This window comes from Sturnus vulgaris, chromosome Z (genome assembly GCF_052056855.1).
Source record: "Sturnus vulgaris isolate bStuVul1 chromosome Z, bStuVul1.hap1, whole genome shotgun sequence".
Lineage (NCBI taxonomy): Eukaryota > Metazoa > Chordata > Aves > Passeriformes > Sturnidae > Sturnus > Sturnus vulgaris.
Window position 1 is genome coordinate 13,695,202 of NC_142283.1, and position 13,014 is coordinate 13,708,215.

The following is a 13,014-nucleotide window of genomic DNA, read 5'->3' on the forward strand; positions in this document are numbered from 1 at the left end:
TGGCTAAGGCACAAAGACAGATTTTATATCCATTACCTTGCTAACTGGAGGAGCCCTGAAGCAACACCTGGGGGACACAAGTGCAGACCAGGCACTGTTAAACTCAGTCTATGTAAGAAGATTACTGGCCTGCTGTTCACACAGTCTCATCAAGAGTTACTTCCAGCTGAATTCTGCTTTTAACTCATTCTTCCAATAGAGCAGAGAAGGCCTTGCCAATTTTTTTGCAAAAATTTGCTGTGGTTTATATTGATGAAGCTCACTGAATTATAAATCCAAACAAAACATTCTATTGCTCTGGTTTCATCCAAAGGTATATTTAGTACTTTTCTCATAGGAAACATTTTTACAGAGCTGCTGAAGACTAATAATAGAGGGAGCAAACAAAAATAATAGCAGCAAGGATATTTTAATTCTAGCATAACTCATCCCTGGGCAAAAGGCCAAAACATGTGCTACACAATATAAAATACTGTGTATTTCTTCTTCTGCTCTTTGCTATTTAATATTAGTACTGAGCTGTATATACTCTAGCTATAACTTGCCTTCTCCATCCCCAAACACCTTTTATTAAAGACAAAGTTGCACATACATGTAAACTACATATCTAAGCCTATAAAGCTAAGTCAACTGTTTAGAACTGAATGCTGAAACAAATTGCTTTTACTAGGCCCTAAGCAGAGTCTTAACTAAAACAGTGCAGCCTCCAGCAAGGATTTGCACACGAGGGCACCTGCATTGAGGTTCAACACACTGCACTCAGAGATGAGTGTCTGCAGGAGGGCAGAGGGGGTCAAAAGTCCCATATCAGCGCTGTTTCTGGATGTACCATGAATTAAAACAGCATAAAATGAGTATTTTCTGGAAAGTGTTGGTGGGAAGATGATGTTTACAGAGGAAAACTTGGAAGACTCCTCTTGGTGGTCTCTAAGCTTATGTTGCTTTGCCACTGCAAAACCTCGGGCATTGTCCTGTATATAACATGAGACCAATGGGCAAGGGTCTTCACACATTTGCCTACGAAGTCTAGCACAAAAAAAAAATTATTTCAGTTACTCAAAAATATGTATTTTATACATCTTATGTGTATATACATGTAAGGCAATGAGCTAAGGGAGGGGGTCTAGCAGAAGCCACAAAGATGATGACGGGGTCAGGAGCACCCTTCTTGTAAGGGGAGACTGCAGGAGATGGGCTCGTTTAGTTTAGAGAACAGTAAAAGGGGTTCTCAGTAATGTGTATAAATAAATATCAAAGCCAGTGCCAGCAAGATGATGTTAGTCTCTTTTCAATGCTGCCTAATGACATGACAAGCGGCAGTGTCCATAAACTAGAACACACCACCTCAAGAAGAACGCCACATTCAGGGTGGCAGAACACCACAGCAGCTAGGCCGTGGCGTCTCCCTCTCTGAGGACACTCCAAACCCACCTGAACGCGATCCCGTGGTACCTACTCCAGGTGACCCTGTCTGAGCAGGAGGGTAGGCCGACATGATTTCAGAGGTGCCTTCCAACCCCTAACGCTTCTGTGCTAACGCATACACGCATCTATTACACGCGTACGTGCCGTATGCGCTCCATAGACCCGCGTTCACACAGTGAGCTCACTGCTGTGACACCCACCCGCGGCGGAGCCTCCCCGGCCCAGCGCGGCCGCAGGCGGCAGCAGCGCCGGCCCCCGGAGCGCCGCCCCCGCTCCCCGGGGGAGGTCAGGCCGGCGGTAGCGGAAGCTTCTCCCTCCCTCCCTCCCGGCGTCCCGGAACCAGCTCCGCCGCCACCGCCTCCTGCTCCGGCCCGCCGGCAGCATGTCAGCTCCTGGCGCCGCCTCCCGCAGGTAACACCCGCCCTTCCGCTGCCGCCGCTTCCCCTCCTATATGGGCCACCTGCTCTCGAAGGAGGCAAGGAGCCTAAGTCGGGACCGCCGCCGCCCACGGGGGAAGGTGCCGCCGCCGCGCAGCCGGAGCTGCTTCCTGCGCGGGCCCTGCATGCTCTGCTTCATCGTGCACGGCGCCAGCCCGCCCGCCCCGGAGCAACCGCTGCCCGCCGGGGAACCGCTGCTGTTGCCGCCGCCGCCGCCCTACGTGTCGCTTACCGCCGCAGAGCAGCGCGTCGCCCGCCGCCTCCTGCGCCTGGCGCCCGCTGCCTGGGAACCTCCGGGCCGCTGCCAGCGCCTCTTCCTCTCCGGCCTGCTGCCGTCGCCGGTGCGGGGCCTCCTGGGGCCGCCCGGTGAGGTCTCCTCCGAGATGGTGTGCAAGCGCAAGGGGGCCGGGCTGCCCGCCTGCCCGCCCTGCAAGCAGCCGCGCTGCGCCGCCGCCGAGCCCGAGCCCGGCGCCTGCCAGTGCCCGGCGGAGCCGCAGCTGCTCGCCCTGCCCGGCGCCGCGGGGGAGAGCGGTGGGGCCACCGGCGGGCAGAGCAGCGGGGGACAGCCCGCCTCGCCGCCGCCTCCCGAGCCCCAGGACGAGACGGAGCAGGGCCGCCAGGAGGAGACGGAGCGGGGCGGCGAGGCGGGCTGCGAGGAGCCGCTGGAGTACCCCGGCGACAGCTGCCGGGAGCTGCCGCCGCCGCCCACCCCTGACATCAATCAGCTGCCACCTTCCATCCTCCTCAAGGTAGGTCGGAATGGGGGGGATGGACGGGCGGGCCCGCTCCCTGAGGATTTGGGAAGGGGCTGTGCCAGCCCCCGGGGCGGCGGTGTCTCCGGGCGGGCTCGGTGCGGGGGATAGCCGGAGGAGGCCGGGCGCTGAGGGGCTTTGGGGAGATAGGGTTCTGGGGGCCTCGTTTGCTTTTTGTGTCCCGTTCCCCGACCCCATTCGGTTGTCGTTGGAAATGGCGTTATGAGCCGTTACCTAGAGGTGCAGACACACAAATCAGCTCCAGAGGCTGTTTCGTAAATGTTTTGACTGTACTCGTTAACTTTGTAAGGTGCCCTTCAGAAGTCGACTTTTCCTTGCATCACTGGTGTAGTACTCGCCAAGGGGGCCTGTCACTGTATTTAGTGCTTCCGTGGGTGTTGGAGCTACGTAAAGTTTTCAGTGTTGATTGTTAAACGGTTTGTGTTGCTTTGTGGATCAATTTTTGCGTTAGTAGTTCGACAGTGTTTGCACCCTTCTTGAATTACATGCTTTCGTAACCTCTTACGCTGTATATCCAAGGAGCAGTCTCACCTCTCCTGTCCCTTTTGCTCTCATTCTGTTTCTTTAATACTGCTCTCCATTGGAACTGCTTTCCATTTTTAAGCTACTCTCTTGACCACTGTGCTGACTTCCTTCAGCTAAACATTAGCTAAAAAGTTGGAACTGATCTGGTGATGTTTTCCACAGTCTGATGTGAGCATGCCTTGCAATTTTGAGGAACAAGTTTTCAGGATTGCAGGAGTTTCTCAAATGTCAGATGGCAGAACTTAAAGCAGGACATAATAATGGAGGAGTGAGAGACAGGACTCTTGGTGTTCATACTTTGCTAGTTGTACATCCAGTGTAGGAAGTACTTCCTTTACTCTTTTGTTGTCAAACAGTAACAACCTACTTATCTATCTGTCTTGAACATAACATGAATTCTGTGGGAGGTTTAGTTGATTTGAGGGGTTTTTGTTGTTCGTTGTTTTTGTTTGTTTTTTTTGTTTTTTTTAAATACTCATAAGTGAGTTAGTAATGGTATGCCATGTTTCATAGATGCAGTATGCAAATTAATTCTAGGCAAATAGGAGCACTTGAGCTATCATCTGAATTAATCTCATCTGTTAATCTCTCTGATTGCAAAATTGAAACTTTGTCTTGTAGTTCTAGAAGGGAATCCATTTGTTTGCCACTGTTATAGGAAGATAACTTTTTTTGGATATTTGGTTTTAGGATTTGAAACTGGACTAATTTGATTAGTGTAGCTGAAATACTTTTTAATCAATGGTGTGAGTACTTTTCCATGGTTACTTTTAGTACTTTGTTTCACTTTTTCAAAAAAACCTATGTATAACTGCCATAACTTTAATGTCATGTCCATCTTACCTGTGGACTAGTTTAACTGTTATTTAATATCTGTTTTATATAGACCCAGTATTTCATTCTTACCTGTGCTTTCAAGACTGTGGAGATTTTGTGTATATTTTTATGAACAAGGCATTTTGTTTTAACTCCAGCTGGCAATTTAGGTACCAGGTAGCCAGTCACACCCACATCCACAGACTGATTGGGTGGAGAATTCAGGGGAAAAAAGTCTATCTTGTGGGCTGTGATAAGAACAGTTTAATAAATGAAGAAAAATAAAGTATGCTAACAATGCTTGTATAAAAAAGAAGAGCAAGAGAGATTGAGGTGATGCACAATACATTTCTTTTGTACCAGCTGCAAAGCACTGTACCAGCAGCTGAGAAGAATTCTATCCTAGCTGAAATCAGGACGGACATCTACCTTTCTCAGTGTTTTTGTCTCTACAGTTGCCCTCTACAATGTCTTTAAAAAAATAGGCCATTATTTCCAGCACCGTGGTAGGAGCTAACCTACTCACCCCCAAATTTGCTGTTCAATCCGTAGTTGCACTAACCAGTTTGGTTTGTGGTTTTGGTTTTTTTGATATTATGTCTATATCTGTTGGGTAGTTTGTTTTCTTAAAAGAGCCGAGCAGTTATTACTTGCTATAAAGTTGTTTATTGTTAAAGCATGTCAGTTTCAAAAGGCAGAAAGTTCAAAGCGTTAAAGTCCATGCTAAAAGCTTTTGGCAAAGAGTCACAATTAGAAATAAAATCCCGATTCGAATTAGCTCCTGGTGCAAAGCCCCAAGAAGGCCGAAGTTGCAGCCTAGTACAGAATCCTGAGAAGAGACGGACACTGTGGCCTGGTACAGAGTCTCGAGAGGCAGATGCTCTCTGGTTTTCTCTTCTTCTGTTCTTTTTCTTCCTCTTCTTCATGTGGTGGTAGTGATGATGATGATGGTAGAGGGAGAGAGAGCTCTCACTCCAAAACAAATTCTTATTTACAAGTTATCCAATAAGCTAAAACGACGAATCTGAAGCATTTCTTCTAAACATATTAGAATTCTAGTTTCTTAGTAGAAAGTTTACATATAATCTATGTATATGGCCTGTCTGTTCTATCTGAAAAATGTAAGCAATATTCTTACTATATTTTTATTATGTCTAAAACTATGTTTTGGAGCCTTCATGGAGACTTGTTTTTAAGACTTATTTTCTACACTGGTAGAAAACTACTAGGACTATGTTTTTCAGCTCTTACTGAAACTTGTTGATCTCTCTCTGAGGAACTCAGAGACGCCTCTGTTTCAGACTCCGATATATATATGTACAAGACACGTGTATCTGTCTCCTAACTATTCAATTGTTTTTTGGTTGCTTCCAAAATATACTACTCTGTTATGGAACTTTTAACTTCAGATGTCTAACCAGGCATCCTATCAACTGGATTTATATTTCCCTTCTTATGAGGGATTTTGATACAGACAGAATATCCTAAATATAATCCTTTCTCCAAAGGTGTTATTTTGTTATGAGAGGATATGTTTGGGAAGACAAATATATCCAAAATCTTTACTGAGATTTTTACAGTAGAAGACACAAACCTTCATACAAGGACAAGAGATTCCATCCTGGGAAGCATCAGGAGACAGAGCCTGATGTTTTTCGTTTTTTTTCTTGATTCCCACGTCTGACCTTCTGATGCAGTGGTGCTAGTGCAGCAGTGGCTGTCGCCAGTGTCTGTAAGCAGCCTCAAGACAAGGCCAAGGAAATATGTCAGGAACTCCTTTAGTAAGAGCTTGTCTGCTTAGGGGCTCTTTAGCTGTTTACAGCCTCTAAGCCGAGGGTTTGGGATGGGTGGAAGGGTTTGTCGACTGAAGTTGGCCTGCAGATCGTTAGATGGGCCCTGCTGGATTTGGAGGTTCATGATGCAGTGTGCCAGTTAATCCCATTTCCCTGGCTGGTGAAAGGTATCCTGGTCAATATGAAGCACCAAAAGAATGGTGCTTCCACAGTCAGGTTTTGCTTTTTGCTTTTCATTTTGATGCTGAAACATGTATGAAAACAATGTTCTATAGTGGGCAAAAATCTTTAGTCTTGGTAGAGGAGGGTGATTACCTTTGACTAAAGGGTAATTTTAAAGCCATTCTCTTTAAAACTCAAGGGGGGAATCAAGGAATTATAGATCAGTCAGCTGTAGGTAGCTCAACTGTGTCCTAGATATGCATGAATGAGAAAAAAAAGGGACCTGATTCTAAGCATGCATTACAGAAAATTAGAAAATCTTCTGCTGCATATGACTAAGTTCTGAAAACTTTGAACTGTATGTGACAAATCTGTGCCTGTTGAAGTGCTACTTATTCCTGGAAAATAAAATAGAAAAATAAATCTTCCTGTTGTACCTGTTACTTCTTTGCAGTGCTGCTGTTTAATCAAAAAAGGTGTAAAATGCTCTGTGGACTGAGCCATGAACTTACGAGAGAATGCCAATTCAAACACTTCAGATTTCCTTTTGAGGTGTATTGACAGGAGTTCTGCCTGTGAAACACAGAAAGGAAGTTCTCTCCTGTGCCTGGTGCTTTTAAAGCCTCTGCTAGAGTACTGCATTAGGCTGTGGGCGCTGGGATCTCCTTAGAAAATCCACACACGAATGTGAGAGGCGTCAGGGGAGAGCCAGAGGTCGTGGAAAACATGGTCTATTACAGTAGTTGGAAAATTCTGGACTAACTGAATGACAGTTGTTCAGAAAGAAGATTGAGATGCAGTCTTTACTTAAGAGAAAATTGATAGAAGGTTCAACTGTCTTCCTGTCCCTTGTTGAATAGGAGGAAAAAATAAGCTTAATTTGGGTGAGATACTTAAATGTTAATACACTGTATCATTTTCCGGGTCTTGGCAACAGTGGTTTCCCCTCTCTTAGATTATGTGACAACTTGGGTTTTCTATGTATTAATTCTTTTTTTAGCATCAGGGGGAATGCCTTTATCAGGAATATTTGGGGTGTGCTTGAAGTTGCTTCAAAACAAAAGCATCTAGAATAGATTGTCTTCATTTTGAGGTCCTCTTTCTCAGTTTGCTGGTCTTATTTTTATAAAGCATGATCATGTGCCTGTAGCACAGACCCTGTCAGTTTTGTCTTGGGGCTAATGCACTATAAAGAGGAGATTAGAGAACAGTTTGGTTTCTGAGAGTAAAAACATTGTGAGCTCGTGCAAGTAAAGCGACTCTGCTTATTGGTCAGGACTCTTCCGTTAGGAGGACAGTAATTTCTTACAGACAAATCTAATGTTGTGTTTTGCCTTGCAGCTAAGGCAATCTGTGAGTAAGTGACTGGTAAGGGCAGTGTCTGCCTCCCTTTGTAACTTCTGGCTGTGTGTTTCTGCCACTGGCTTTGTGCTCTGTAGAGTGATCCTGCAATTGCAGGATGAGTAAATTCATCTGGCTAATCTGACACCAATCTAATGTTGCAAAACTTTTCCTTAGGATCAGCTGCCTGACAAGACTTTCTCTTGTACAGTCACTAAATCCAGTGCTAAAATTCAAGTGACTGTAAGTAGGGGACTGGGAAATGGTTGCTATGAATGGCAGCTTGCCAAGAGAATCCTGTCTATGATGTGAAATTGCACTGTCACTTTTCCTGGCTGGCACATTTTTCTTAATCACAAGAATAGTTTTAACTTGATTTCCTTCATGGGTGTACTATATGTGAGTTCAATGCTCACATTTCTTTCATAAACTCAGAATCATTTGTATTTCTCTCGTTCTTTCCATGTTGTGGGGCAAAGTGAAGAAACCTCTTGAAAACGAAGCAGACATTTATTCTTCCTTCCTCTTTTCTTACGTATAATTCTTGAGTTTTCTGAAACAGAATGAAGCAGCCTTTAATAAACATAAATCCACTGGTAGCTTAACTGCTTTATGCCTGCAATTAACAAATACGGTGTTTTGCTGTTCATAGTAAAATGTCATGCACTAAGCATGTTCTTTTCATCAAATGGTACTTGAGAAATATTTTTGTTAATGGAATTTTGGTTAGTTTCTGAAAAAAATGATGAAACAAATGAGCAGTTTTCCAATAATGAATGTCTTGAGTTACTTAGGCACCATGAAATGTTTGAGTGTACATTTTATTATTCTTTTTTTTGTGAATTCCATAAGCTTTTTGGTTTCAAACAAATCTACCTGATGCAGTGTACAGAAAAGAATTTTGTAGGTACCTGTTCTTGAATACAAAAGTTTCTTATTGATAGAGGAGAGCTTCATTCACAGAAATTATGTGATTTCTTTCAAATGAAAATGATGGACAGAAATATATTCACCATTTACAGTCTTTTCTGCTGTGGGGCCTATATTTTGTTCATGTCCATAGAGGTATACCTTGTTCTTAAAGTTAGTAGTATCTTTTTAAAGACTACTATTAGCAATCAACTGAACTCTCCTGTGGCCTTTCCTGAGGCAAAAGATGTGCAATCAATAATTAAATAAGTTAGAACTCTTTGATTATGCTTTTTAATTTTTTAAATTAAGATTGTCTTTTGATAAGTTAAAATTATTTCTTGAATTATGCTTATGTTTATATTTGATTTTGGTGATGTGAATTACTTTTAAGAAAAATTGATGCTGAAGATATTGTGTTAGCAACCACATAAACTATTTTCTGCTACCAGAATTTCTTTCATAGTAACTTTAATGAGTATGGTTGACTTTTCACTGTTCCTTTCGATTAAAAGTGGAGTTGTCTTCTTCACCTGATACACTTAGAGGAACTTGATTTAAGGCCAAAATTACCAAATATTTAAAGACACTAAATAAATTCAGTACATGGATTTCTGATTTTCTTTAAAGCATTAAAGATCAGTTTTAAAAAAAGGTATTTATAGGATGCTTTGTGGCGATTTTTGTTTTGCTTTGGTTTTTTTTCTCCTCTGTTCCTGCTGAAATACTAACATTTTGCACAAATGTTCAAAATAGTCTTTAAACACATAGGCTGAACTATCTAGCATACATTTCATATAGAAACAGTGAGGAAATATTAAGAATATAATGTCTGAGGCCCATTATGCAAGGACTGGGTGGTAAAGGAGAGAATTGCACAGAATAACTTTATTGCTAATTTTTCTGGTTGGACCCTTCACTAATATTAGTTAGCATTTGCTTTCTCCCTTTCTTATCCATTGTCTTACGAATATTCTAGAAGGTTGAAGAAAACACCCAAACTTGGTCAGGCACTGTTTTTTGGTGGTCTGAATTGTGCTGTGCAAGAACCTGGTTTAGCTGGTTTAAATCAATTGGACATCACCTGATTTGGAATGGTGGATTGACTCACGTGAGGTACTGTAGAATTATCTGTTTTGTTGTTTAAAGGTAAAATGGTGTCGCTTTTCTCTTGTAAGGGATTTTGTATAGGTGAATCTATCAACATAAAATTAGGCTGTTAAAATTGAATGAAGCAGGTTGAAGGTGATTTGGCTGAAAACTTCCTATACGTGTTAGTTGACTTTTACTGTTTGTGGGCATTGCATTTTTGTGTTTTCTTTTCATGTAGGATCACTTAGGTTGGAAAACATCTCTAGGATTGTTAAATCCAACTATTAACCTGGTATTGCCAAGTCGACCAATAATCCATGCCTCTAAGTGCCACATCTGTATGTCTTTTCAATGCCTTCAGGGATGGTGGACTCCACCACTACCTTGGGCAGCCTGTTCCAGTGCTGGATAACACTTTCAGTGAAAAACTTTTTCCTGATTTCTAAACTGAACCTCCCCTGCCTCATCTTGTGACCATTTCTTGTTGTCCTGTCAGTTTTTGCCTGGAAGAAGACCCTGAACCCCCCTGGCTACACCCTCCTTACAGGCAGTTGTAGAGAGCTCAGGTTCCCCCAAGCCTCCTTTTGTCAAGGCTGAAAGCCCTCAGCTGCTCCCCATCAGACTTGTGCTCCAGACCCTTTCCCGTCTCCTCTGGACATACACACTAGCACCTCAGGGTTTTTCTTGTAGTGAGGGACTCAAAGCTGACCACAGTGTTGAGGTGTGGCTTCACCAGTGCCCAGCACAGGGGAATGATCACGGCCCTGCTGCCGCCACAGTTTCTGGAGTACGCCCATGCAAGCCATGAGCAGTTTCTCCAGGAGAATGCTGTGTCAAAGCAAACTGTGTCAAAGACTTTACTAAATTCCAGGTAGACAAAATTCACAGCCTTTCTCTTACTCCCCCATGCAGTTTGCCTAGTCATGGGAGTGTTGCTGTTAATTCAGGATTAGCTGTTGGAACAGCCATAATAAAACACACAGCAACATGGTCTCCTCTCAAGATAAGAAAGATTCACTTTATTGTAAGATTACCTTCCTTAAGTACACTCCCTCGCTAACCCCAGAACAGAATATAGCTCATTCGTCAGAGCAAGCAACACCTCTTGCATAGATGTTTTCATAATAAACAACAGATTTCTCAAAATGCACACTCTATAAACAGTAGCAGGTGCCTTTGTTTCTGGGAAAACCTCTGCTCCCAGGCCAGCCCTTGGGAAAGCCCCGTATTCTCACACAGCTTTCCCACAGGATACTTGTGCCTCCACATGAGAGGAGACCAGGTTGGTCAAGCAGGACCTGCCTTTCACAAACCCATGCTGGCTGGGCCGGATTCCTGGTTGTCCTGCGTGTGCCACGTAACAGCACTTGAGATGATCTGCTCCATACCCTTGTCCAGGACCAAGGTCTGACTGACAGGCAGTTCCCTGGATCCTCCTTCGAGCCTTTCATGTAGATGAACATCACATCTGGCAGCAGTCAGTCAACTGGAGATGCTCCTGTTAGCAGCCAGGACTGCTTGTAAATAATGGAAAGTGACTTGGTGAGCACTTCCACCAGCTCCCTTAGGGCCCATGTATCCCGTTTTGCCCCGTAGACTTGTGTGGGTCTTAAGTGGTGTAGCTGGTAACTGACCATTCCCCCTTAGATTATGGGGGGATTTTATTCTGCTCCCTGTCCCTGTCTTCCCGTTCAGTGGGCTGGGTATCTGGAGAGCAACCAGTCTTGCTATTAAAGACTGAGGCAAGGAAGGCATTAATGGTCTTTAATGAGTCTCTATGACGAGTTTTACTTCAAAACAAGAGCTTGTGTTAAAGAATTTACTGTGCCTGGAAGGTATGATAAGACCATCAGTGAGAAAGATCAGGTATCCTTAAATGGGATGTAGCCTGATGGCTTAGAGAGTCTCTTGCAGCCATTGAAGGGAAAGAGAAACCCACTAATCTTAACAATGACAGGAAAGGGTGAAGCAGGAGGAACTGACATGTGCATTAGGAATTTGAGCTGAAAGAGGGTGAGATGAGAGAGAGGGAGCTTCTTTTCCAGAACTCTGCTTCCTCTATTGCTGCCTTTTGCCAACAGGGAAAATAATGTAAAATGATTCTAGAAAAAGCTATTCAACTTTTTTTTTTTTTTTTTTCCCTTTACAGTGCTAAAGGATATTTTGGTGTTTGGAAGAGGGATTAGACAGAGTTGAGGAACAAATTGAATGGTGGATATGAAAGTGTGCGTATTTGAATACAATTTTCAGGAATTAAATGTGCTAACTAGTAGAACCATTGCCATCCAAGTTATCAGTCATAAGCAGGAGTTAAATGAACAGGCTTGTGGGTATGAATAGTTTTAGCTTTCAGCTGTATTTATACATCCTTGGGAATTAGAAAATTTAAGTCAGGACCCTTAAGCTGCCACAATATCAGTGTATATCTAGAGAGTAATGCTGAATTAAAGGGTGGTGAAGTCATCAAAGTGAGTCAAAGCATTTTATGCACTCGTGTAGTATTTTAATCAGTAGCTCAGCTAATCCCTTAATGTAAGGGTGATGTGCCACCACCTGGAATGTGTATAGTCCTTGCTACTAAATTCCATTTAGTGTAATTCAATATATAATCTTTTAACAATTGCAAGTTCTAAAGAGAAGCTCTTGTTTTACATGGCATTATTCAGCATTCTTTTATAGCTGGAACTTTCAGAGCTACTACAGCTAATAAAACTGGCAAGGCCTTGTTTTTGAACACATACCGGTTGTGTAAGTTACATGGCTAGTCCTGTGCATGCTGGGACTTCTGCAATGGCTCAGCTTCTCTTCTCGGCCTAGTGGCCTCACTTACTGTTTTCTAAGAAGTTGATTTGCCACCCCTGTACTCCATAATTGTCTCTGCTTCTAGACTTAAGTACAGCATGGACTAAAACATGACTACAAATGCTTTTGGACATTTTGCAGAGCATTTTCTATGCAGCAGTACTGTTTGTGTCAAGTACTTAATCAAGTACTTTTTTTGTTACTGGTTTGTTGTTGCTACAGCTGTTTCATGCAGGAGAAACAGGTTAGCAGTGAGGGCTTTTAGGTTTTGGTGGGATGGTAGTGTGTTGGGTTGATCCTGGCTGGACACCAGGTTCCTCTCCAAAGCCCTGACACTCCCCTCCTTGACTGATGAGAGAAAAAATGCGGAAAGAGTCATGAATTAAGGACAGGGAGAGATCACTCAGTGGTTATTGTCATGGGCAAAACAGACTGATCTTGGGGAAATTGGTTGAATTTATTACCAATCAAATGAGAGTAGGATAATGAGAAGTAAAATCTTCATCTTTCCTAACTCTTGTATCCTTCCTTGGCCTAACTGCATTCACAATTATCTACCTCCTTCCCCTAGCCATTCAGGAGGACCAGAATAAAGGTTACAGTGAATTCATCATACCTTGTTTCTGCTGCTCCTTCTTCATCACATCTTCTCACTCCATCTCTGGTAGCAACTTGCTTTTTCTTGATGACTTTTTTTTCCTCCTTCTTACGTTATCCCAGAGGTGCTACTGCCATCACCGACTGTCTTAGCCTTGGCTAGTGTGGGTCCATCTGGGGTGCTAGCTGACACTAGCTCTATAAGACATGAGGGAAGATTCTAGCACCTTCTCAGAGAAGCTCCATACTCTCAAAACATAGCTGTGCCAAGCCAGGATAAACAAAATAAAATACAAAAATTATTTATGTGCTTTCATTTTAACAGTGGCAGCTGTGTTAGCA

The 13,014-nt window shown here is 43.3% G+C and overlaps 1 protein-coding gene and 1 long non-coding RNA gene across 3 annotated transcripts in view; one reads left to right on the forward strand and one right to left on the reverse strand.

The window, feature by feature from the left end:
• LOC106853844 (uncharacterized) overlaps nucleotides 1-1,698 on the reverse strand; it is a 41,386-nt gene extending 39,688 nt beyond the window's left edge. Inside the window, exon 1 of the long non-coding RNA XR_015799651.1 lies at nucleotides 1,432-1,698. This is a non-coding gene — a long non-coding RNA (uncharacterized LOC106853844). The remainder of the gene's footprint in view (nucleotides 1-1,431) is intronic.
• Nucleotides 1,699-1,817: 119 nt separating this feature from the next.
• FBXL17 (F-box and leucine rich repeat protein 17) overlaps nucleotides 1,818-13,014 on the forward strand; it is a 271,157-nt gene continuing 259,960 nt past the window's right edge. Inside the window, exon 1 of one of the 2 annotated variants that reach the window (XM_088157116.1) lies at nucleotides 1,818-2,611. In XM_088157116.1, coding sequence (XP_088013242.1) covers nucleotides 1,877-2,611 — 735 coding nt within the window. In that variant the 5' untranslated portion in view covers nucleotides 1,818-1,876. The remainder of the gene's footprint in view (nucleotides 2,612-13,014) is intronic. The other variant, XM_088157115.1, reaches the window with a different exon arrangement.